The 25245-nt window shown below is 39.7% G+C and overlaps 3 protein-coding genes across 4 annotated transcripts in view; 2 read left to right on the top strand and 1 right to left on the bottom strand.

Annotated features, from left to right (window-relative positions):
- Positions 1 to 395: 395 nt before the first annotated feature.
- On the top strand, positions 396 to 21136 carry METTL9 (methyltransferase 9, His-X-His N1(pi)-histidine). 2 transcript variants are annotated; one of them, XM_072878291.1, is made up of 6 exons: positions 396 to 975; positions 5601 to 5791; positions 8068 to 8277; positions 9357 to 9541; positions 16280 to 16324; positions 20407 to 21136. In XM_072878291.1, the coding sequence occupies exons 1-6, from the start codon at positions 802 to 804 to the stop codon at positions 20610 to 20612; spliced, it is 1011 nt and encodes a 336-aa protein (XP_072734392.1). In that variant the 5' UTR covers positions 396 to 801; the 3' UTR covers positions 20613 to 21136. The 2 variants fall into 2 exon arrangements, with proteins under 2 accessions (XP_072734392.1, XP_072734393.1); XM_072878292.1 differs by lacking the exon at positions 16280 to 16324 and having other exon boundaries at positions 401 to 975.
- Positions 13122 to 19596, bottom strand: IGSF6 (immunoglobulin superfamily member 6). Its single transcript, XM_072878293.1, has 6 exons — positions 19504 to 19596; positions 17526 to 17876; positions 16504 to 16616; positions 15291 to 15347; positions 14541 to 14624; positions 13122 to 13408 (listed from the first exon to the last, which is right to left on the bottom strand). Exons 1-6 carry the CDS (start codon positions 19568 to 19570, stop codon positions 13370 to 13372), a joined length of 711 nt encoding a protein of 236 aa, XP_072734394.1. The 5' UTR covers positions 19571 to 19596; the 3' UTR covers positions 13122 to 13369.
- Positions 21137 to 23147: 2011 nt separating the features above from the next.
- Positions 23148 to 25245, top strand: part of OTOA (otoancorin) — a 40066-nt gene continuing 37968 nt past the window's right edge. Inside the window, exon 1 of the mRNA XM_072878102.1 lies at positions 23148 to 23187. The gene's annotated coding sequence lies outside the window, so the exon portion shown is untranslated. The remainder of the gene's footprint in view (positions 23188 to 25245) is intronic.

The raw sequence follows: 25245 nt of genomic DNA, 5'->3' as shown, positions 1-25245 counted from the left end.
TGATAAGCATTGTCTGTTCTAGGCTAGCCTTCCTCTCTAGGGTATTAGTTGCATTAAGGATACATTTTTATGTACTAGTCTCCACTACGCCCCACTGCATCCCCACGCACAGAAATAGGATGCAGGAGTCTGACTCTGAAGTTCTTGTTTTCCTGCCTACACGACGACGTCTCCTTCCCCTCCATACACATCCCACAGCTTCAGGAAAAAAAAATCCTGGATCGAGGGCCTTAGATCCTCCTGTGCGAGGGCAGACCCGAGGCGGCGGCTGCCCTTCTCCTCAGCCCTGCGCCCTCGGGAGTCTCCCGCCACCGCGCCTCCCGCCCAGGGCGCTCTGCGCACGCGCAGCCCGGATAACAGGGCGGCGCCAAGCACGTGCGCGCAGGAGGCAGTCGGCGCGAGCCGCTCGGGGGGGGGGGGGCTGGCCGCCCGCTGCTGCTGCCGGTGACTGGAGCGGGGAGGAAGGAGGGGCACGGACGAGCCGCCGCCGCCATCCTGCCCCGCTCCGGTTTGAAAGCAGCGCCCCGCGGGGCGGCCCGTGCCGCGCCGCGGCCCCGCCCGCCCTGTGATTGGCGAGAGAAAGGGAGGGAGCGGGTGCGCGCCAGGCCCCGGCGTGTCTCAGCGAAGCCGTCCGGCCGGCCCCCGCTGCCGCGGCGCCGCGCGTTCCGCCCTGAGCGTGTGTGCGGGCCCCGGAGGGGAGCCGAGCCGAGCTGGGCGAGTTGCGTGCTGCCGGCGCCGCCGCTGCCATGGAGAGGGGAGGCGGCGGCAGCGGGAGAGGGTGACTCCGCGCCCCTTCCCCCGATGAGACTGTGGCTGGGCTGGCTGGGCTGCTACACCCTGTTCCTGTGGGTGCTGAGGAGGAGGATGTGGTCTGGCCCTGCCAGGTACCTGAGGAGCCCTTTATCCAGGTCCCTCTACGTGAATATGATGGGCAGCCACAGCCAGCTAGCCCCGGGCGCCAGGGAGAACCACCAGGTACAGCCCCAGAGGCAGCCGCCCTTCCCGCCCCTCCCCTCCCCCACCCCGCCTTCCCTCCCGGTGCCCGGCGGGGCCGGGCTGGGCGGGGGGCTCCCCGGCGCCGGCGGGCACAGGGGCCTCCTTCCCTCCCTCCCTCCGCCGTCCCCCGGGAAGCTCCGCCGGGGGCAGCGGGCGGGGGCGTCCTCGTCCGCCCGGGCGCCCTGAGGTACCGGCCGCCGCGGGGGGGTGGGGGGGCGGAGCGGAGGACCCTGGTGCGGGCTGAGGGGGGCACCGGGCCGGGCAGCGCCAGACAAAGAGAGGGAACAGCTCGGTCCTCCCGGGGAGAAAGTTGCCGTGTGCCGTCCGTGTGAAATACGTCCGGGAGCCTGCTGGGAGGTAAGGTGAGGTACTGGGGCTGAAGAGCCGCCGGGGGAAGGTAGTCGGGGCTGGATGCCGGCGAAGCGTGCTGTGGGCTGGGGCGTTCGCCGCGGGAGGGTCGTCGGAGCGAGTCCGGCGGTAACGCCGGGACGGGGAGCCAGCGCGGTGTCCCGAGACTGATAACGCGTCGGGTTGGGTGTCGGAGCGGCTCCTGTGAGATTTAAACCTTCGTCTTGCGTTTTTCCTGGTGAGCTGTGTGTAAACGCTGCTTGAATGAAGTTTGCAGGTGGTGTTGAATGGGCTGGGTTTGTAATCACAGAGATGTTCTAATTAATGCTGGTGTATCTAGAGGACAATTTAAAAAGTGAGCAACTGGGAAACTGCGAAGCTCACAGAGGCCTTGGAACAGCAGTAGATGGCAAGCTAGAAATGAGTTTGCAATGTGATACGTCTGTAACAAAAGGTTAGTGCTATATTCGGGCAGTTTAGGCATATGGATCAGTACTTTGTGGAGAAGTTAGGGACTATACCCTTGCTATACAATGGTTATGTGATATGATTGCATTTGGAGTATGTTCAGATCTGCACTACATTTTACTAAAACGCTACTGAAAATCTGACAGGAGTTCACAAGGGCTAATAAAAACTCTTAGTGCTGAAGGAAGATACTGACTTATTCTAAGTAAAAAATACAGAGCCAAGCTAATGAAGAAGACATAGCATAAATACTTGAGGACTGCTGTACAAAGGAAGAACATAATTATGCATCATAATTCTTCAAGCTGATCCGTTACTGGAGTGCTCTGGCTGGGCATTGACACCCAGAATCTTGCTAACGAGTGAATGTATTACTGGGATTTAATGAATATGATCTGCTGTTTGGATCATTCAGAATGTAAGTAGGATGACAAAGAGAAGTAGAATTTAGATTTACAGAAAGAACTTCCTTCTGGTGAACAAAGAAAATCTGGAAGTCTTTTGTGGTGTTAAAAACTGTACTAGAAAGACAAGTCAACCAAGGAAATGTGTTATGGAGAAGATTATGTCATTCACGGGTAGATGGTCTGCAGTGGATAGTCTCCATTTCTAACTTATTTGATCTAGATTTTAAACCTAAAGTATTGATTATTTAGTAAGTTTAGTAAGATTTAAGACTACTGAGTTTGTGGTTTACTCATAAGTAAGGATTGCATGTTGAGGCCCCAGGTGCTTTCACTCTCTACGGTTTTACTGACTTCATTAGTTTTACTAATGTTAGCTAATGTAAAGTTAGCTAAAATAACATTTTCTTCCTTTCACTAATAATTAGGCAAAAGTTGTCAATAATTATAATTTTTATTATAACAAAGGTCTTAACTTACCTTTTCAGATTTTTGTGCTGTAGTTTTTCTACTATTGTGCTGTAAGAGATTGATACGCTTTCTGTCATGAAACTAGTGGCCTGAAAAGGGCTCTTCATATATTGTACATGGAGGAAAACAAAAGCAGTTTATGATGTGAGGAAGTAGTTCCAGAATTAAGCTGTCTTTCACCACTTTTGTTATTTGAAATTTGGATTTGGTTTATCCTGTGTTACTTTTTTTTTTTCCTTCTTATAGTTTGCTATCATTTCTGTTACTCACTAGTGTTATATAGGTAGTTGCCAATAACCTTATTGGCAAGATTAACCATGAAGAAGAAATTAGAGGAGGTCCAAGAACAACACCTAAATTCTGGAAACAAGCTTCTCTTCTCACAGTTGTCACCATCATCATTCTGCCAATGGTTATGTCAATATATATCAATATTTAGAAGTCTTAAAGAGAAGAATTGTAGGACTGTTGGTTTCCATGGTCAGATATTGGAACTACAGGTGACAGAGTTCAGTGCAGAACCAAGGTTTAAGAGCTCAGGTACAGCACATATGTAGTCATATCGCTTATGGACTAAAGCCTGTGTTTCCCAAAGCTTTGATGGTTGGATACATTTTCTTCTGGACTGAAAATGGCAACACATTGGAAAAGGCAGATCATCTGAGCCACTCCAAACCTGTCCAATGTAGCGAGGCAGTAGCCTCATGAATGAACCTGACACATATCCCAGCCTGCTCCTCAACTCCATGGGATTGTTCGCTTCTGCCAGGCTCTTGAAATTGGCTTCTGAACGTGGATGGACAAAGTACACAGGCTGCTGCTGTAGTGGTTTTTCACGGCTCGCTAAGAATTCCTTTTGGGAATCACTGGTCTATGCTGATTCATTCAAGTAGCACTGTGCTGCAGTGAGAAAAGACCTAAACTGATAAATCAGTCTCGAGGATCCATGTGCCAGGCTCCATCATGTGGTACAGACTTGTGCAAAATCTGGTTTTTAGAGGAAAGGATCCCTTGCTTGTGCTACCCGGAAGTGTGTTTGAAAGTACAGTTGAGAGCCTGATTCTGCCAGAAATGTACCCATTATGCAAGTGGTTTTCAAAGTAAACCTAAGCAGGCATATGTTCGCTCCTCGGCTGAAGGGTCTTGACATCCCTTGCTACTTTGGGTCAGTGTTTGATGGAGCCCCTGTTTATGAATCTGGCATGATGATCTTGGTGCAGCTGTCTATTCCCCTCTGCTTGCTGGCACTACTATTGTGAAGCAGCAGGACACTGGAATAAGAATCCTTTCTCATTATTATTTGTAATGACTGGAGTGACTGGAAGTCCCATTGTGATGAACACTGTGTAAACATGTGTTAAGTGACTGTTGCTGTCCCAACAAGGTACAACAAATGTGAAGGGATCAGGATATGAGCATACATTTTGCATAGTATGGCTATAGACACAATCTTAGGTGTTAAATTGTTGGGGAGTTACCCCAGCTGACCATTTGCTGTCCTTCTATGTGCATTTTTACAAGATTCTGTTAAAACTCTCAATTTCTCTTTAAGATACTTATAACTCCCTATCTGCACAATAAACACATACAGCCAGATTAGGGAACATTATTGCAAGATCTAAGGGGGAGATAAGAGAGTGTTAGCTGTAGGGAATAATTCTTGATATTAGAAAACAGACACAATGGCATTAGAGATTCTATGAGAAGGTCTGACAATAACTCTGCATAAGCGTAGGAGAGTGAAAAATAATAGCGATGTTCTTAATTAAAATTACATTTAAAACTTTTTTTTGTAATTGCTGCATATTGAGTGGAGGGGGTTTTTAGCTTGGCATTGCAACCTAGCAATGAGCAACCTTTTGAATTTTATTATCAGTACTGACATTCCAGAATGCTGCAGCATTAGAGCCATTTGCTGGAGGTGCAGAAGGTGGCCATGAGGGTCCTAAAATTTCAGAATTTCTATAGGTTTGCCTTGTTTTGCACAAGTTTTTTGCATTTAAAATAATGTAAGGCAGGTGTTAAAGAAGGAGTTTAGACATGCCTTTCATGTGGATAGTAAAATATTAGGATATTGTATGGTTTATTACTTTTCCAGCTAGATTTGGTATCCAAAGGTAGCATCCTTTTTCTTCACAATTATTTGAACAATACCTTACATATCAGAATTCGTTTAGTTTGTATAGGAGTGGTTGTTACCAGGTAACACAAGGCAAAAGGAGTCATTGGCCCATTTTAGCTTGGGCTTTATATTTTACCAATATAAAAGTATAGAACTGCCTTTCAGCTGATACTGATGACTTCCTAGATATGGGAATCTGCTCCTTTGTTTAGTAGAGATGCTGGGAGGCAGCTTCATAGATGTAATTGTTTTGAAAGACTTGTGGGCCTGCTTGTTGGTACTGGTAAGTGAAGAAACATAGCCCAGCAATGCTGTAAGACAGACAAGCTGTTGTCTAAAGTATTGATTGGATTCTTTATCTCCTTTCCTGGAAAAATATTGCAAATGCACTTGATGATTTCTTTTCAGAGGATGCCTAGGGAAAAGTTGAGAATGAGTTGGAAGATAGAAAACAATGTTATCCCACTTCATACTATTTTATCAGTGTGGTGCTATTCCATAGAGGACCTGTGTTTGCTTTCTAGGGAAGTTACTTTGTAAAATTCTTCAAAGTACAGGGTGATGATTAAGACAAAAAATAAAAGCATTATTTCTTAGCAAGTAATTGGTCCTCACATGATTATAATTCAAATCTAAGTTAAGTCCTGAAGCTTGTTGAAAAGTCTGCAGGAAAAACTAAATTTTTATATTTATAGAAATTGATAATAGCCTTCTGTGTATTCAGGGTTTTTTTAACTACTTCTGGTTTTATATTGCTGAACTTTTTAATGATCCTTTATCTCTTTCTCTAGTGGTATGTCTGCAACACAGAACAGTTGTCTGAATCCCTTCAGCCTATTTTTGTCCAGAGTTACCTTGACCAAGGAACACAGATCTTCTTAAACAACAGCATTGAGAAATCAGGCTGGCTGTTTATCCAGCTCTATCACTCTTTTGTGTCCTCAATTTTTAGCCTCTTTATGTCTAGAACATCTATCAATGGGTAAGTGAAAAGTCAATCTTAGGTCAACTCATACAGTTTGGATTTAGAGTTTTCAAGTGTTCAGCCCTACCCCTTGATCTGTCAGCTTTTCTTAAATTTGTAGTTTTCCCTTTGCCAGTCTAACAGATCTGAAATGCCCTATTGTGCTCTTCACACCCAACCCTCTTAACTGAAGAACACCATTTCCAGTATGGGGAGACAGAGGAGGTAATAGCAATTAAGAAGAGATAGTTGGAGGACTCTAATTGTATTTTATAAGCATTAGTTGTATTAATTTCCTTCTGAATAAGAGAGTGTTCTCTTTGTGTTAGACTACCTCTTCCCTCTGCTTTCTTCCCCCCTCCCCTTGCCCTTTACTTTACTTTACTGCTATATCTGTATCAGTTACTGTTATGATTGTCCTTGTGTAGGTGTTTGTATCCAGTCAGTTCTGTATTGCATCTAAAACTCTTTCTAGTAGAGACTGTGCATACCCACTGTAAACCTAGGCAGATTTCTAAACAGTGCAGAAGTTGGTCGAGTGTTGTGTCTGGTAACGCTAATGTGGAACAGAATTCTGCCCTTTCTCTTATTCTGTAAAACTTAATTTTACCTCAATTTGTGTGTAAGCTGTACTTGAACAGGTAACTGCTGATGTAGCATGTTTGACTGATGAAACATCAGGAAAGCAGGAAAAGAGAAGTTTATAAAACAATATTCTCCTAGTCTTACTGTATCAGTCTCTCCTGTGTGGCTGCAGGGGAATTTAGCTGTTTGTAGGTGCTTTAGTATTTTTTCAAAAAAGTCAGTGCCTTTTTGTGCTCACGTCACCCCATTCAGACATATGTTTAACTGCTTACCAGTTTTGACCTTATGAAGAATGTATTTTGTTACATTTACCTGATTTCTCCACCAACGCCACCTCTACACCTACTACGTAATTCTACACGGTCTCATATGAGGATAGTAGCTGTCTACTAAGGCTAGAAAAATAATCTTTTTCCTTATTTTCTAACCAGATTATTTTCTGAGCTTCCTGTGGTGTTCTTAGTTACTTGTAGCTTTTTATAAAGGTTCCTTTGGTCCCCTCTTCTTCCTTTCTCTTCCTTTTTTTTTTTTTTTTTCAAAGGCTCTCCACTGCTTTGAATAACACCTCACAGTGCTGTTAGGAATAATAGCTATGAGCCAATTATACAGCGTGGACCACACAAGTGTGCTGCACGGAGGCTCTACTTAAATTGGCTGTATTCTGTTTATTTTTATACATTTAACATCCCACTTTAGTTTCTTCTATATTACTTTGTATACTCTATCCTTTTTGTTTGTTTGTTTTTTAGTACAGTCTATCTTTCCTAGTCCACCTCTTTTTCACATTTTTTTAATTCTTTGATTCTTTTTATCTTTGTTTACCTTTTTTTCCCCTTGAACATAAAAGATTTCTGTTCATTGTCTTTTAAGTTTCACCTGCTGTCCAACATTAGTTTAAAGAATAGCATTTATCTACCTTCAGTCTATTACTGACCGGTTCTTTTTCCTCTGCTTGTTTTCTGAACTCTTTCATCTTCTGAACTCTGCTGTGACAGCTGAAATCTGTCACTATGTAGTGTTCAAACAGTTGCGGGCGGGTATATCATTGACTTGATCCATAAGGAATCCAACTGTCACCTCTACCCAATTCCTTAATGAGTTGCCTATTTTTTATTCCACAGTTCTTCATATTGAATGCAGGATCTGCAGATAGCAGCACAAGCCATTGTAACATACAATTAAAAAAATCTCTTTTGCCACTCCAGCAGTGTTACCCTCATCCTTTCTTTAAATCTGTTCCCTGGCTTCCCTCCTAGTTCCACATCCTATTCCTCATTCATTGTGCATACTTCTGTGTCTGCAGCCATTTTATTTCCTCTGCTATTTCATCTTTTTTTTTAAAGTAGGTGGCAGAGATTCGAATCTGCAAACGTGACAAATAAGGCTCAGCCTTTATCTTTGCCTCTCTTTCTCTCCCCCCTCCTATTTTTTTTTTTTAATGCAATCGTTTGCTTGAGCTGCACCCCATGAGCTCTTCCTTACCTAATCAAATTCCTCCTGAAGTCTTAACCACTGTAACTGCATGTGGCTATGTGTTTGATCTCTGACAAGTGCAAGGCAAGTTGAACTGGATTTAAAATTTATCTGAGCAGTGACCTTGTCTACTATTACGTGTGACTGATTGCTGCCGGAGCACATTCTAAATTACTTCATTGTCCTTCCTGTTAAAGTTTGTACAAAATTGGTCATTTCTCATTTTTACATTTCAGACTGCTGGGAAGGGGCTCAATGTTTGTGTTTTCCCCAGAACAATTTCAAAGACTGCTTAAAATAAATCCAGAATGGAAATCCCACAGACTTCTTGATTTAGGAGCTGGGGATGGAGAAGTCACTAAAGTAATGAGTCCTCACTTTGAAGAAATCTATGCCACTGAATTGTCTGAAACTATGATATGGCAGCTTCAGAAGAAGAAATACAGGTATTGTACTGAATACTTCCTACATCCTTTATATCAGACAGCAAAGTAATCTATTTGTAATATTTAATGAATGTTCAGTATTTTCAGTCAATTCCTCTATTGTTTGATCGTTATGAAAAATGTTGACCTGTACAAAAGCAGGAAAGCAAACACACCTGATGTTCCCTGTTACCAGCGCTTTTGTTATGTGGATGTTCCCTGTTACCAGTTAAGACAAAATAGGCAACAACCATTTTGAAGTCTTTCTTCATAGCTTCTCTAAATTGCTTTAATCAAGGGAGTCAGGAAGATGAAATTCAGATGAACAGTCTAAGTGAACAGACCAGAATTGCAAGAGGAAGACTCAGGTACTGCAGAGAAAGCAAACTGAATCCTGGTAATAGGGATACCTCGATAATCTGTGTCTATCTAATCCCACAGTATAGATGACTGTGTTAAGATTATTTTGTTTTTGCTATGCTTAGCTCCTGCTGTTAAGATTTGAATTATATTTAGTCACAAAAACCTCAGCACTTTCAGAACTTTGTTCATGTACTGGTCACAGCTCCTGGAGGTTCTTGGAGGCAGCAATCCAGTCTTATTGAGTAATGGTTAGTATTTCAGGCACTATATCTCTAGACTTCAACCCAAAGAATGAAGGAACTGTGGATTTCTTTTCTTCACCTGTCTTTGAGTGGAAACATAACAGCTACTTTGCAATCCGGGTTTCCACACTGGTAAATCAGAGTGGATAAAATGCAGCAAGCCATTGTTGTTCCTTGAGAAGTATCTTCAGTTTTATTCTAGGACAACACATTTTTTAATACCTGGGCTTTTGTTTTTTGTCTCCTTTATTGCCTGATGATTATAAGGCAATATAAAGGTTCGTATGGCTGGATCTATAGCCATGCCCCCATTGTTGATTTAGTTTTCTTTTCCAAAAGACCAGAAGGATCATGTCTGTCTCTTCTCATTGCTTAGGTGGCTGACCTTACTGCACTATCAACACATCCATAGGGAATTTTTGTCTTCAGTGGTTCTCTCTGAACTCAGCTTGTGTTTGTTTAACAGACTGTATCTCTTTCTCTTTCCCTTTGTAGGGTGCTTGGTATAAATGAATGGCAAAACACAGGATTTCAGTATGATGTTATCAGCTGTTTGAATTTGCTGGATCGCTGTGATCAACCACTGACTGTATTAAAAGATATTAGAAGTGTACTGGAGCCAACTAGAGGCAGAGTCATTCTAGCATTAGTTCTGCCATTTCACCCATATGTGGAAAATGGTAAGTACACAGATTAATAGCTATTTAGGCAGGTAAAGAAAATATTTGTTGGTTATAGTATCCCAAATTAAATGTTTAATAAATAATTGGGATGTTTGTGTTTTGATTTTTACAAATAATTTGTACAGTGCATGTTCAGAAGTATGAAATCATAGGTAAATAGGCCACATGATGTAAGCTGGTTTCTTAATTCCCCAACATATATTGTCGGCACCAACAAAAAGCTCAAATATTGAAGTCACATATCCTGTTCTGCAGGTTGCCACATTTGAGCTGTATTGGAACAACACGGGAAAACTGATCTCTGATTAGGGTCCTCTGCTGCTGTCATATAGGTAACCCCAGTTGTCTCTAGCGTCCATTCAGCAAAACCATCAGAACTGTCTGTAATGCCGGATAGAGCAGTTCAGGTCAAACTGCTTCAAGGATTCCAGATGAACCCCACCTAAAAATTCATAGGGAGATAACATTCACTTTCCAACATGAGCTCTCAAAGTAAAATACAGACCCCTACTAATACAAAGTATCAACCACTAGTTATATTGTAACTGGAATAAAAAAGTAAAATTCAGTGCCAAAACTCCATTATTTCCCCTAGTTGCATTTTAAAGAAATACATGAGAGATTTTCAAATGAATCTGTCCTTATGACTAAACTTCAAAAGAGACTAGAAACTTTTTTTTACGTGCCTATGATTGTGGATTCAGGTTGAAGCACCCATAAAAGTGGTTTGAATTCCAGAGGGCTGGTGTTCATCGGTCGTTGTTTGGACACTGGCTCTCCTCGAGTATTAAGACTTGTCTGTGGAAAGGCATGTATGCCCAGAAAATACAGAACTAATAACCTTAACATTCTGGCAATCACAAATGCATCAAACTGAATCTGTTTTCCTCTTTTTATGTGCTAGTGGTATTTTTGCTGGGGGGAGGGTGGGGATTAAGTATAAAAAATAAAGCCATCAGATGAAGAATTGCTTAAAATACAGTATTTGAGCATATAATTTTGTAACTATTCTGAAAAATCAAGTGTCTTAAATGAGATGGAGGGTTGACTTACGCATCTGTACAGTATTTCAAGCATATTTGGTTACAACTTATTGTTCCTATAATGTGGAAAAATATGGCTTCCTCTTTTAAAAATTCTTTGAAATTCCAAATAACAGCAGTGTCTTTCTAGTCTTTCATTGGCATATTAGAAGCAGAAATTGAGAAATGATTTGGGTGACTTTTTTGTTTGTGTGCCTTCAAAACTACGTGCCATTGTGTTTTGCAATCGCTGTTGCACCCAGCGTCTGCTTTTCTGTATGTTGTTGGGTAACCATGTGACAGACCACATGCAGCTTCCTGGCTCAACAGGAGGTAGATAAATTAAGGAAGAAACTACTCTAAGTCTGCTTATATCCTTCATCATTAATCTCCTACAGTATATTGGGAGGAGAATAGAGTGTTAAATTTATAAATCCCAAGGGACTTGGAGACCTGTTCTGTGACTGTTGAACTGGGTCATTCCTACCTGTTGAAAGCTGAAAACTGTTGTAAGATGTCTTGTAAACCAAAGTCATACTTTTGTTTGTGGTGGTGACTTGTAGCAGATTAGTCACTTTGCTTAAGGCAGTTTTGTTTCCTTAATAGCTTCTGAAACTTAAAAACATACTCAGTTCGTCTGTTTACCACTATCATGGATATGGGCCCATATAAACTTCTTTAGACAATGCAGGTTAGCACACACAAAAGTTACTGTCATTCCACTGAAGCTTTCCCACTTTAAAGTACAATTAAATAGATCTTAAAAAATAGACAATGAACTGCCAGACTGTCTTGATGATGTACAAATGATTTTAGAATTTCAGTATTTTCATTCAGCTGTTCTACAAGACAAGGCATTTTTAAAAGTGTTAGATATGTACATATGCTTTATATTTAACAAAAAAAAATACGTGGCACATTCAAAGAGGAGAACACTTCATGGCTCAAGTAACTTCTTGTAGCAGCTAATTAAAAACAGTTTGGACCTGCCTAGAGAAACTTTTGAATTTTAGAGGGGGGAACAAATGAAGAAGAGATGAGGCAGGTAAGGTGTTTGATCAGTGTATAGATCAGTTTCTAGAAATGGAGAAATAATTTTAATGAAAATGAGATATTTGGGTTATTACATGTAATGTAATCGGAGGGTGATTGTGGAAACTGTCTATGTGAATAACATAAAACTTGCTTGAAGAGAACAAAGCAAGGTGGAAGAGGAGGTAAAATATATTTCTGTGCTTACTGTTTCTGGAATTACAGTGACACCTAGAGTCCAAAGTCTCTTAATCATAAATTCTTTCTGGGGCTTTTCAGAGTTTTATTTTCAACATACAGAACAACAAATAATGCACTTATTGCACATGTCTAAATTTGGCAAGTAGGCCAGATGAATCATAAGGTATTAGACTAGTCACATAAGAACATGTGTTGTTATAACTTTATATTTTTAATAGGTATCCCATAAAGTCATATAAAAATCCTTTGTATTTCCTAATATAGACATCATATTTATATAAAGGCATTATTAGATAATATATGACTAGACTGGTTTAAGTTTCTCTAAAATAAAAATGTCAGAGACACCATACTTCAGAAGTAGTAAACACTAGCAGCCTGGGATTGTGAAATTTTCTTGTTGAACACATTAATGTCCTTGTGATTGATTGACAGGGATAAGAAGACAAAGGTGTGTTTTCCATCTTCCTGAAATACTTGGTACTAAATTGAGCTGGAAACACAGAACTGTGCTAGATGGACCCTTGCTTTGTCTCAGTTGTCAGTTCTCATCTCACTAAGTGGGAAATGCCGTTTCATTTGTTAAACAAAGCCTTGCTTTATTTAAATGATTATAAAAGATGCAGCTGTTCTTTAGGAGGGAGAATGCCTGATACTAACAGATCTCTTGTAAAAGTGCTGATTTTATAGATTGGCTAGGTAGTAACTGCTAAAAAAAAAAAGGTACTACTCAAAAAAAAAAAGTATGCTACCTTGACTAGGTAGTATACTTCTGTGTTCATGCTTGTATCCATGTTGAACAGGCATGTAAAGGCAAAACTTGGTGCTCTGGGTAATCCTGACTTTGGATGGTAGGACTGGAAGATGGGGGTTGTCTGTCTAGCAAGTGAATTTTAATATTGCAGGAGCAACCTTCTCACTGTGACCGCTACTTTCCTTTCCTAAATAGGCTAGGAAGAAGCTCTCATCCCAACTGAGCTTTACCGTGATAATACATGCATTCATATTGTCTGTTTTTTTCTGCTTGCCTGTCCACAGAATACATAGGTTTTGCTCTGTTTAAGCTATTGTTAAGACTCAGTAGCTGTTGATCTGTATATCTGTTACATCGATAACTATTGCATTAACATGACTAAAAACAGTATTTCACCTATGAAACGAGTTTATTTTCTGTTGCTGTCAATTATCATACATCTTTCACGAATGCTCAATTCATGTAAAAGGAATACATGTAAATTTATGTAAAAAGAAAAAAAAAAGACATAGAATTAAATCTAAACTGAAAAAGGAAACTTCTGTGAAGCATTAGCAGTTATCTTATGAAAGACAAAGACTTCCCACGGTTCTTATTCTTGCAGAATGGAAAATGGAAGTAATATATAACATGGCTGTAATGTACAATGCACTTGGCTTTGGTGATCTGTTTAGAAGATACTCTTGAAGAACACTGCTGTGCAAGGTTTTCTCCTCTCTTTTTAAAGCAAAGGAAGTCTGTGAAGAAGCTTAACTTCTTCATCTGCCCCTTTGCTTGCATGAGAAATATTGAACGAATCTGAACTGCCACACATGCTCATCTGTTCTGATAAACAGTATCATCTTCCAAATCATCCTAGGAGACAAACGTAGAAGTATTTTGTTATTGATGTGAACTTTTTTTTATAAAGGCAGAATTTCCTTTTTGAGGCAATCTCCATCCCTTTACTGTTTCAGTAAAGTCCTTTCTCCCCACTTATCCATTTGCTTTTGTCCATGTGGCATCTGCAGGATTCAAAACATATTTCTTTTCCTCTTGGCTCTTCCTAATCTCCAGGGAGCACAGAGGCAGTAAAACATACCCCTTATTTTCACAGTGTTCATATCTGACCCTCAAACCAAGGACCAGGTCACGTCAGCAGCGACTTGAAGTCTTTAAAGGGGTAATTACGGAGGAAAACAGTTGGGGTTGTGTAGAAATAAAGGAAGTAAAAATGTATAGAGGAGAAGTGTTTGACTATGTTCTATGTTTCTTTTGGTTTCTCCTTGCATCTCTGAGGTGGTGCGGTCCATGCCCAGAATAGGAAAGAATTTATACTGTTTCTCAAGAGAAGCAACATTTTTGAAGCAGGATTTTGAAGCCATTTTCTTTCTTGCAAATACATGTGACTTCTAAAGTTGTTTTTTTGTAACTTACATGGCATATGCAAAATTATTGTCATATGGTCACATAAGACTTCTTGCCATAAATTTGGAATAAAGCAATAAGTTATGTGGCTTTACCCAGTGATGTTGAATACTTAGTTTAAGCTCTCTAAGTTGAAGGAGGGGGAAATATCTGGAAGAATGTTGTAGAGCTTTTATAACAGTTTTGTTAGGTTTCTGTCACCTAGCTGTGACAGAAAAATAGAAATATTTTTCAAAAATGAACTCTTAATAGCTCTATGCATTTTATCAAACAGTCCAGAACCACTTGTTGAGACCTGTTCTTGGCAAAATACAAATTGATGGAAGCTTCATTTTTAAATGTACATACATACATTCTCTAAGGTATATACAATCATATATATATATGTATAATTATACATGTATGGTCATTTAGAGTGCTTTATAATGTCTTTGACTGTTGTGCAGAATACTTTTTTAGACCTTTATCAACTTTAAAAAAGAAAAGTCTATTTCCATAGGAAATAGAAATGGTATACTCTTAAAAACTGTCAGTTTCTCTCTTTCCCCATAAATTTCAGTTTTGGTAGATAGATACTTACAGGCCGTCGGCAATGTTCAGCATACCTCTGCTTTTGAAGTTCTTGGGCAATTGCTCGAAAAATTTTTCGTCCACTACTGATTTTCTGCAAATTATTTAAAATATTTTAGGTCAGTGCCACATTTGAAGTTGGGGGAAACATCTTTTTCTACCTCTTATAATTCTGATTTTTTTCCCTGTATATGTCTTTGGGAATGTTACTAAACAACACTTTAAGAACATGTGGTTTGGCAGGCAGAAGGGTTTTAAATTACGTTAATATTGCATCTCTTAACATACAGACTTTCTTTAATGGATATTTAAATGTATGGCTTCTGATTTTTATTCAAGGATACATGGTGATAGAGGTTCTTAATAGACTTGTTTTAAATACATTAGGGTTTACCTGAATGCAGCATTTAAATAAACAATAAATTAATAGCAAAACCTGTTATTTTCAGAAGAAGTTCAAACAAAATTTACTTGAAACCTAAAGGAAGCTCTGTATTGGAGATGGCCGTTACATAGATTGGCTTTATCCTGTACCTAATTTGTTAAAAATAAATTAATTAACTAATTAGTTTAAAATTAGTTAAATGTAAAATCATTAACTAGTTTCGTTCAAATCTGAAGTGAAGCCTTAACGGCTCTGAGTGTCTCTCTTAACTGAATCATCAATTAATCACAAAATTGATGCCCAATATACTTTAAAAAGACAGAAAAAAAAAAAAAGCTCTGAGTCGCAGACAAAGCAAACAAAGTGATAACATACACAGTTCTCTGCGCTTTGGTCTTCATTCCCACTTTTCTTTAGCAGCTTTGGTTTTAACTGGAGGGAGGGATAATAAAATAAAAAACAATTAAAACATAAGATGAGAAGCCAGCTGCTAAGGTAGCAGAATAGTTAAAAGCATTGCCCTTTTACAGCGCCAAACAGTTTGTAGGTAAAAGTCTTTATTAGATCAGCTTATACCATTGGAAAAAACAGATAAGTTTTCAGGCATGTAAGGCCTTTTTCAGCTTCTGGTAGTAGATGTAGCAAGTATTTTTGCTTTGAGTACAGTGGGAGCTGACTGAAGCACTAACCAATTCTCAAAAATAAACCAGTGGCATCACAGATATCAGTTTTTCCCCTGAAGAAGGCTTGATTAATTTTTCCCGCTATAGTACTTCACCTATTTTAAAGAAAAACAAAAATCAAAAAGGCTGTCCTGTCTTTATGCTTAGACAGTGATCACTACAGCAAAGAACCATTTTACCATATCATGCCACTTAGAACTGTGAAGTCCTCATTCTCATGTCAAAGTCTCATTATTATGTAAAGATTCCAGTTGCAGCTTTGGGTGTGTGTTTTTAACTAAGCACAAATTTTGTTCTAGATTTAAAAAAAAAAAAATCCAATAGTTATGTAATTTTTCACCAAGTGCATTCTAATGTGTTTGTTTCCTATAAGCACAGAACTTTTTCCAAGTCTCTGATATTTTTAAATTTTACCAACATGTCTCTTCTGTATATGTATGATGTATAAATAGAATTTCGTTACCCAAGTAAAGTCAGTCTGCAGTAACTTTACTGCAGCTCACAAATACTTTGACATTAAATTTAAATTATTTTACTTTTACTGGAAACTAATCCAGAGAGTCAGTGATTTATGAAGGTAATTTCTAGTTTTGCTTTTTGAGTGTGCCTTGATAGATAATCTCCAACTTGTTGATTAATACTCTCAGGATAATTTTAACTTTAGAATACCTTTTCTTTTAGACACTTTACTGAAAAAAGAAAACGTGGTTGCTATTGAGAGTACAGGTATGTGCCACATGAGTTTGCAGATGTGTGCAGCATATGAACTTCAACCAACCACCTCTTTAAAACTTAGTCATAAAAGTTGTGGAATCTACCAATGTCTTTGTATTCTCCTTATGGAGATGTTAAAACTGCTTAGATTTACAAAATTAACAAAATCAGAAAAATCACTTTGAGCCTACCTTGTAGAGTACAAAGAATGTGAATACAGTAGTGCTGTATAGAGACAGTAAGGATGAGGCGATGATCATGAAGATAAAGACGGCTTTTCCATTGCTGTGCTGCTTCTCTGCTCCTTTATTGAAAGTGGGTGTTAGAATAAAGGACAGTTCTTCTGATTCACATAATTTTCTTAAGATTCTGCATTTCAGCCCCCTTCCTCTAAGGAATTAAAAAACCTTATACCCATCAATATTTTCTGGTTCATTTCCAGTCTAAATTCCTTAGAGAGATCACTCTTCTTTTGTTTCCGTGAATGTTTGCAAGGGCAATGGAGACTTGTTATTTTCGACTGTGAACCCTTCCCTTAGGGGTAGACAGAGAATAGAATCCAGTTTTCTGCTCTCATAAAAGAATATCTGAATAAAGCTTACAGGCTTTTGTTCAGAAATGCAGCTAGGTAGAGGAAGGAAGGAATATAGGGAAAGTAATAATCCAGCTAGGTTTTTTTTCTATTTTAGGCATGTAAAACTGAAATGTAGTTAATGACGTCTCATCGCTTTCTTAACTAGAAGGCAAATGATACAAAGGTTCAGAACTAAAATTTTTTCTCAGGTTGGCATAGTGAATCCCCAGTTCTGAGGCTCTGTAACCTGTTGCACATATTTCCACTAATTGTCAGTTTCTGTACTTCTCATTTTTCTGTTGATACTTCCTTTCTGATAGCCATTAAAGTCTTTATGTAAGAGGATGTAGAGTATGGTTAGATAACACAAGTACAAAACTTCTTTCTTTTGTAGCATTCTAGAGTCACTGGCTTCATATGACAGGACAGTCTAATTAGCAAACAAGGTTAAGATGCTAATTTGTAGAATCCCTCCGTGGTTTTACTATTGATATTTTAATATAGTCATACTACTCCTACTGGTTTTGTTGGTATTTCCATCTTAAATGCCATTGTTGAAAGTGTAAAAAAAATAGAGTATTTATGAAAGATAATTTATTTATTTTAAGATGCTTCATTAAGAAGGAATGATCAACTGACCTGTTTTCGTTAGTACTGTTCCATCTCCTGTTTGTTTAGAATGGGGTGAACTTGAATTTGAAAATGCTATTCCACAGATATAAACAGCATTGTCATCTACAGTCAGATCATTGATCTGAAGTGAAATCTTATTTTCTGATAAATATACTTTGTACTTCTGATGATCAGTGCATTCAGGAGTACACAAATCCTCATGTTCATCAGTTAAAAAGCGAAACCATAGAACTTCAGGTGGGAACGAGGAGCATCCAGAGGCAGAGAAAGCACATGGTAGGGACACAGTGTGCGTGGAGTAGTCAGCTTCCTGAAATCTGGGTTGTGTTACAGTGACTTGGCAGGTATCTGCAGTACCTGTTGAGAATAAGCAATTGGTAATGTGAGGGACAGTTAAAAAGCGAGGCACAATCTAAAAAGAAAATAAGCTACTTCTGGTTCATTTGAGAAAAGGTGGGAGGAAAGGAAGAAAACCAACCATGTTTCAAACTTGAAATTTTTAAGGTTGTTTCCAGCAAACTTTTCTTTTAGATAATTCCTACAGCTTGCCCATGTGTTCATTTAACAGTTTTACCTATGTAGTAATGTGCTTAGCTTTCTGTTTTTCTGAAAAAGTATAGAGAAGATTCAGGTATCTAAAATATTGTGAATGTCTCCTTTGGCACTGGAGAAGACCAAAGGAATACTTTGTGTAGTTCCCTGCCTCAGATTTAGTCGTGAGTGTTTTGGGGATTTGGAGTGGTAATAGGCGGTGGGGGGGTGGGTGTCGTGTGACAACTCTAGATGCTCAGTGCAGTAGTTCTGCAAGGGTTTCTCTCTCCTCCACTGTTCCTGGTCTGAGTCAAGTGAGACAGCCTGATGGCAGGCAGTGGAAATGTCATAAATGGAGACATTTATAATTTAGCAATTTCATAACATTGATTAGAATTCATAATAGTTCCTAGACATCTTCCACTTCATCACATATATTGACTCTGGGTTTCTAAGGATAATAATATTGCGTGTTAGTTCTGACATTTAAAAATATGTGCAGAGAAAACAGGAAGGTTAATCAGAGAAGAGAATTCTAATTTAAGGAACTGAAATGTAAGGTTTAATGTGACTGGTCCGGAAGATTTTCTTTTCAAGTCCTTATTGACTTCCATAATTTAAATACTGTTTTAGTATATTTAATTTTATTCACATAAATTGCTTAGTTATTTAAACAATGGAATTGAGATTATTTCAATGAAAATGAAGGCGGTAACTTAACAGCATCCTTTTCTACTTCCTAGAAAATAACAAATTAGAAGAAAAATAAACTGAAGTCTCTTAATCTACTGCTGATACACAATTTATAAGCCTGTCCATGGTGGACAGTCAGCAATTGTCCCTTCATCATTTTTCTCACTGAGTGTTTTATGGACCAAATCCAAGCAGATTCAGTGTCTGTGACTTCTACAGAATAAAATGAAAGTCTGTTTCTGTGTCAGGTCAACATCAGAGCTGTTCCGTAGCAGCTACAGCAATCTGAAGACTGTGGTAACTAAGTTGTCAGTGTACTTGCACTCTGTGTGGTGAAAGGCAGTAGCTTGTGCTTCTGCAGTTGATCCTTTTCTCTTTTCCACCTTACTCTAGGGTTTTGGGTGGTCTTGCAGAGCAGAACTCTATGGCTTCAGTTCATGTAGATACTCTCTGCTGAACTTCCCAAACCCTCCTCCCAAACAAGCACAGCTGCACAGAAACCATGCTGCTAGAGCATTCTTTGCAGCGAAGTGCAGTAGGATTTGACCCAGAAATTTCAGACTTTTGTAAGAAAAAGCATTTGGTAACAGTTGTTTAATTTGGAAGTTGTATGAAGATAGCAGAAATTAGCTTGACTCTCAGCAAAACCTTTTACTGCTCTTATTTTGTAGCTATGTTGCAAATAATAACCACAACATTTTCAATCTTGTTTAACTGCTATTACATGGGAAAATATAAGAAACTTTAAAAAAAGTCTTACCAGCACCGTACAGAATCCAGTCAAATGCCAGCATTAGCACGTTTTTTAATTTGTTGAAAGATGCCATTTCTTGTTACTCTCTGGAAATGATTCTGCTTGAAGGAAGAGGAACTTAGGAAATCTTTGGAGTTGCAGAACACTCTGAATCACAAGCTTGAGAACTTCCTGTTTAGAAGGGTGTTTACTATTGCATTTAGCAAACTGGTTAAAGGTACAGACCAAACCAGGAAACATTTGTTATTTGTGGATGACATTACTTGGAAAATGAGTGAAGAGTTTTACATTTTGAACTTCTGAGAATTGTACCTATAATCCTTCAGATTATTTCATTGGATATAAGAAATGACAACACATTTTCCAGCATACTACAAGTGTTTGGCTTCTTAATTTTGTATGACCCTAAGCAGTCTTCACTGTATCAGCTAGTAGGTGGTCACTAGAGGAACAAAGATTCTGTAGCCATCCATTATAATGTTGTGGTCTACTGATGGAAGCTTCACAGCAAATCATAATTTTCAACTTGCTGGCTCTATTTACTGTAATTACCTGAAGCCATCTTTGGCCAGACAGTGGGCATAAAGAAAGAATTTTATAATTCTGGAAGAGATCTTCATTAAATTGTCTGTCCATGTCTGCTGAACACCAACCTCACTAGTGGAAGTTACTTTTCAGACAGTCTTGGAACTGTTGGTTAAAAATGTAACAAAAGGTAAACTTAAGAAGGAGCTGCTTTTGAACAATAGGCAAAAACTTGAACTGATCTTGCAACAGCTCTACAAATGGCTTGTCAACTTCTTATTTGGAGTGGAATGGAATATAATCTATGTAATATTTTCTGTAAGAAAATACAACACACAATAAAGTTTTATTTATAATTTAAACAAAACTGTTTTGTTTTCTCAGTAGGTGGCAAGTGGGAAAAGCCCTCAGAAGTTTTGGAAATCAAAGGGCACACTTGGGAAGAACAGGTGAATAGCCTGCCAGAAGTTTTCAGTAAAGCTGGTTTTGCCATAGAGGCTTTCACCAGACTGCCATACCTATGTGAAGGTGATATGTATAATGACTACTATGTACTAGATGATGCTGTCTTCGTCCTCAAGCCAGTGTAAGCATGTATGAAGTAAATCTCCAGAATCTAACCCAAGAAGCAGCCTCTGAAAGAGGGGTTTGATTTATGGTTACTTAAAGGGAGGGAATTCGGGGATTGCCATGCTAAATAAATACCATGTAAGAAATTTAAAGGCCAAAATACTAATGTATTTCTTTGTAGTGTGATTAGGGAAAAAAGGTTGTTTTTTAAACAGACTCTTCAGTTGAGAATTTCTTTTTTATCAGCTCTTAAACCAACAATGCATTCTGCAATCCAGCAGTAATGGGGGATATTTTTTTATACTTACCTGCAACAGGGATCAGATCCAAACAAAAGCAATAGTCCTAATAATGATGAAACTGATACAATGTGAACTATTGTTAAAGAAATCAAGTGAAATCTGGCAATAAAGTTATCCATTCAGTTCAAGCCTTGTTGAATATAAACTGTTGAAATGGATATTCTTCCATGCTAAGTTACTTTCTCTCTTACTGTCATTCTTCACATGTTTTTAATCATGCTAATAAACTTTTTTTGAGATGACTTTTTGCATTAACTTTTGTGTTCATTTTTGTAACCATAGCCACGCTTGTCTGCAGCAACTGCTCTTTGTGTTGAGAATCAAGCTTTCCGCAGCAGCACAACCTTGCGTTTATTTAAACAGCATTTAAGTATTGTTTAAAGGGATAACAGTCCACAAAAAAATGTATCACTTTTGGTTGGGTTTCCTTCATGTTCCTCTCAAAGCCTCATAAATCGTCATTGCTTTTGCATATGCCATTTTCCAGCTAAAGGGGTTATGGTAGAACTTGTCAAAACTGCACTTTAAACTGATGGGTTTAATAACAAACTTTCTAAGCAAGTTGCTCCCAGAAGTTTTCAGCTTAAAAAATTGCAGGCAGTTTCTTGCAAATCTTGCGAGTCAAACTGCCTCTGAGGATCAGGCTATAGGGACCTGATTTTGAAGGTTTTGCTAGCTTGGGACATTTTCTTCAGGAACACTAAATAAATGCTATTTTAACATGTCTTGTTTTAAAAAGTGCTTAAAATGGATAATTTCTGGCAGTTGGGATATAACCTTCCTTTAAAACAACAAGCAGCATCATAAGTAGTACAGAACTGGCAGGTGTATGTCTTGCATTGCTTGGGATGTAAGTGTTGTGAGAGAGCAGAGAAACCTCAGCTTGTGTATCAGCAGGTAAGTAAAGTAAGAACTGAGTTATCTTTTGCTTTTGAAGTCTAAAAAAGTTGTGCTGTGTTTTTTGGTGGTTGTTTTGGTTTTTGATTTTTGGGTTTTTTAATGATCTTATGCCAGGTAGGATGCTTCAGCATGTCTTTTTAGGTTTACCTTGGACTTCCTTTGCCTGATGGTTAGTGATTTCTCATGCTAATTTAATAGCCTTTTATTTTCAGTCATCTTTGTGAAATAAAGAATTCTATAGTATGGGGCAAGGGGTTTGACTGGTGGGTTTTTTTCAACAGTAATTCAGGCTCAGTATTATTCTCGTTTCAGCATGTGCTGTTGAATTTTGGCACAGAGTACAGTCAGATTTGTCTGTTGGAAAAATGAGCTATGTATGCTTTGGAGTGAATCCATTCATTTTTGGTTTGTTACCTTTATTTGTACTGATCTAGTAGTGGGAAAATATGTTTCTTAATGTGTAATGAATTTAGCTTCATGTAGCAAATATGTATTAAGACAAAATTCTTCAAAGGTACTTAAGTGTTTTAATCCCACAGGTTAAAAATCACACAAGAGACCATGCATTTCAAGTCTCCATATGTTTTAGTCCTGTCACTTAGGACTTTGGTTTGTAACAGCTTTGAGAGGTTTTGGGACAGAAGGTGCAATGTAAATAATAGTATTTTTTTTTCTTAAGATTTCCTATTTTGTTCCCTCTATTTAAACAAGTATTCTTACACTTGAGATGGGGAATTAAAACACTTATTAAAACATGAACAAAACCAGGGAAAAGCTATGAACTAAGCTTAAATTCTAAGGGACCATGTTCAACAGGGTCAAAAACCTGCTTAGTCCTGTTGAATGTACAGAGTAGCCCTGAGGGACTGTACCTACACCTGTACTTCTAAAATCAGAGTTCCTGGCAAAGGAAGGGGTGCAGCGTGTCTCATTATGTCAAGGAAGGAATTTCTTTCTCTTTCCAGACCTCCAGAGTGCATTTGTTTGTAGTTAATGTCTCTCACACATCCTGTGCAAAGAAATCTTGAGTCCCGTAGTTGATTAAATTGCCTGAAATACTTTAAAATGTCATCTAAGGGGACAAGTGTGTGTTGCAAGTCCGATGTCCAAATTCATTACTTGTGGGCCTGGGGAACCTGCCTCGTCCCTCCTCTGTCCCTATCCTGCTGTGGGTGACGGTGTGCAAGTCACACCTCGGTGGTCTCACTAATGTGCAGTTGTTTTGCCCAGGAGAGTAACTAAACTATCTGTTCTGTCAAGGTGGCACTGGATGTGTTGCATCGCAGGAAAAACATGCTGTGCAAGGGCATGATTTAGTTGGAAACTTTCAACACAAAGTTGGAACAACTTCGTCTCACAGAAACCACAGCCCCCTTTGGCTGGGTGATCCCAGGTACAGTCAGTTCGTATTCTGCTCCGAGGAGCCCAGGGCCACCTGCCTGTGCTCGGGGTGGGGAGGTTGGGGCGAGCAGGGTGCTGGGCGGCACCAGCCTGGCTCTGTGTGTTGCCCCCATGCAAGTCATTGAGCCCTCTTCATCTCAGGAGGGGAAGCATCCTCTTCTGCCTGCTATGGGAGTCCCTCACCCTCTGAGCCCCCCAGCAGAGGACATTTTTCCCCTCCCCTCTGGCTGAAGGCTGGGTGCTGCTGGGCAGACACCTGAGGCTGCGAGGCGGTGCTGGCCCCAGTCCCTGCCCCCTGCTCTCGGGGTCCCTGGCTGGAGCCGCCCAGCTCATTGCACTGCGAGTGCGGGGAAGGAGGCACACACGGCAGAGACAGGTAAAGTGCCGTGGGGTCTTGGCTCTCCTCACAGGTGGCCCAAGAACCCCACATCTCTTTCTTCTCTTCTGCTCTGCCCTTACTTCCCCCCCTCCCTTGCCAGCCTGAACTCCTTGAGGGTTCCCTCCCTGCATATAGGGCTTGTTTGCAGAGGTGCTGAGAGCCGGGCTGCAAGGGGGAGGATGGGCACCGGCCGTGCATGGGCTTACCAGCAAGACTTCTGATTGTGAGGTTAGCTTTCCAGTTATCAAACTTCAGATAAGGCAGCGGCTGCATTGGAGTGAGTGATAAAATGTCTAGGGTCTCTTTATAAGGAAGAGCAGCTCTTTGGGGAGCAAGGGGAGAAGGCAATCTGGGAGCTCCTCATAACCAGGGAGTCCTGCAAGGGTGGCATCTCGGAGATCTGATCACAGCATATGCTGCTGTGGTGCAAGGAGCGATCTCTGGGGAAATGCTGGATGGGATCTGCAGAGATCCCCACAGGGTGATTTGGGGTTGTCTAAAAGCTGCAGTGAACTTCTGCAAACGGACTAGTTTCACTGACAAAAGGAACTATTTCATCCTGCAAATTGTCTTATCAAGCAGGGCTCTTTCACAGCAGGCTTTTTCTGAACCTGCTAATTGTCCATTGGAGTTAGGATAAAACAGCACTTTCCTTAGCATTTAATCTCCTTATATATTAATTTAGCATGCTTTAATTAAAATACACTCCCCGATCAAAATGAATGAGTTGGAATAAACAAATCAAGATTGACATTGGTAGCATGATGTAAACTATGCAGAGTAATCAAACCTTACTGCAAAATTAATAGGGCAAAGGCAGAAACAAACACAAGAAAATTCCTTGTCTAGGAAACCAGATACGTCTGAATGAGAGACATGTACTGTGGCACTCACAAAAGGATAGCTGAAAAGGCTTTCAGTGTGTGCAAGAACAGGACAGAAGTGATAGCTTCTTAAAGTCTAATGTTTAAATTTTTCATCATCTGTCAGTTTGAGTCACTCCTGTTACAAGACTCGACTTAAGTATTTGCAATAGACTGAAGTATTGAGAGAGGCTGTTGAAAGATGTTTTCATAAAAGAGTACCTTGCTGATACATGAGATTAAACAATCTGAAAAAGGCATTTGTATTTATCAAATGTTCAGATCTGTAACTCAAGCCGTGGCAGAGAACTTAAAAAAAAAAAAAAAAAAAAAAAAAAAAAGGAGAACAGATCCAAATTCAGCAACAAAAAGAAATGCAGAAATTAAGCGTGGCTGCAGATAAACCCTTGAAATGAAGGAAAGGGAGAGAAAACCTAACTAAGTTATCTCAGGGTCAGAGCAAAGTTGGCCAGCAGGGCCCTCTGTGTCATTTGTTAAGATCATGGACTAATCCCAATGTAAGAAGCTGCAATCTCTGGAGCAGAGCATCATCCAATATCTCAGATTAATTAATTGTTTTACCTGTGGGGATAGTGACTCTCATGGCTGGGCAGAGGGCCAGGCTGAGGGTGCAGAGGCAGAAAATCCTCTCTGCAGTGAACTTGGTGCAGCATGGATTAAAGCAGCTAATAGTCCCCGGTGCTGCGGAGGGGACGTGGCTGCAGAAACACCTGTGTGAGGAAGACCTGCTGAGTCTCTGCTCCCTTTCTGTCCCTGCTGCTTCTCAGGCTAGGCAGTATTGCAATAT

The sequence above is a fragment of the Ciconia boyciana genome, chromosome 13, assembly GCF_034638445.1.
Source record: "Ciconia boyciana chromosome 13, ASM3463844v1, whole genome shotgun sequence".
Lineage (NCBI taxonomy): Eukaryota > Metazoa > Chordata > Aves > Ciconiiformes > Ciconiidae > Ciconia > Ciconia boyciana.
Note: the sequence above shows the minus strand (reverse complement) of the source record. Positions and strands in the feature narration are given on the sequence as shown.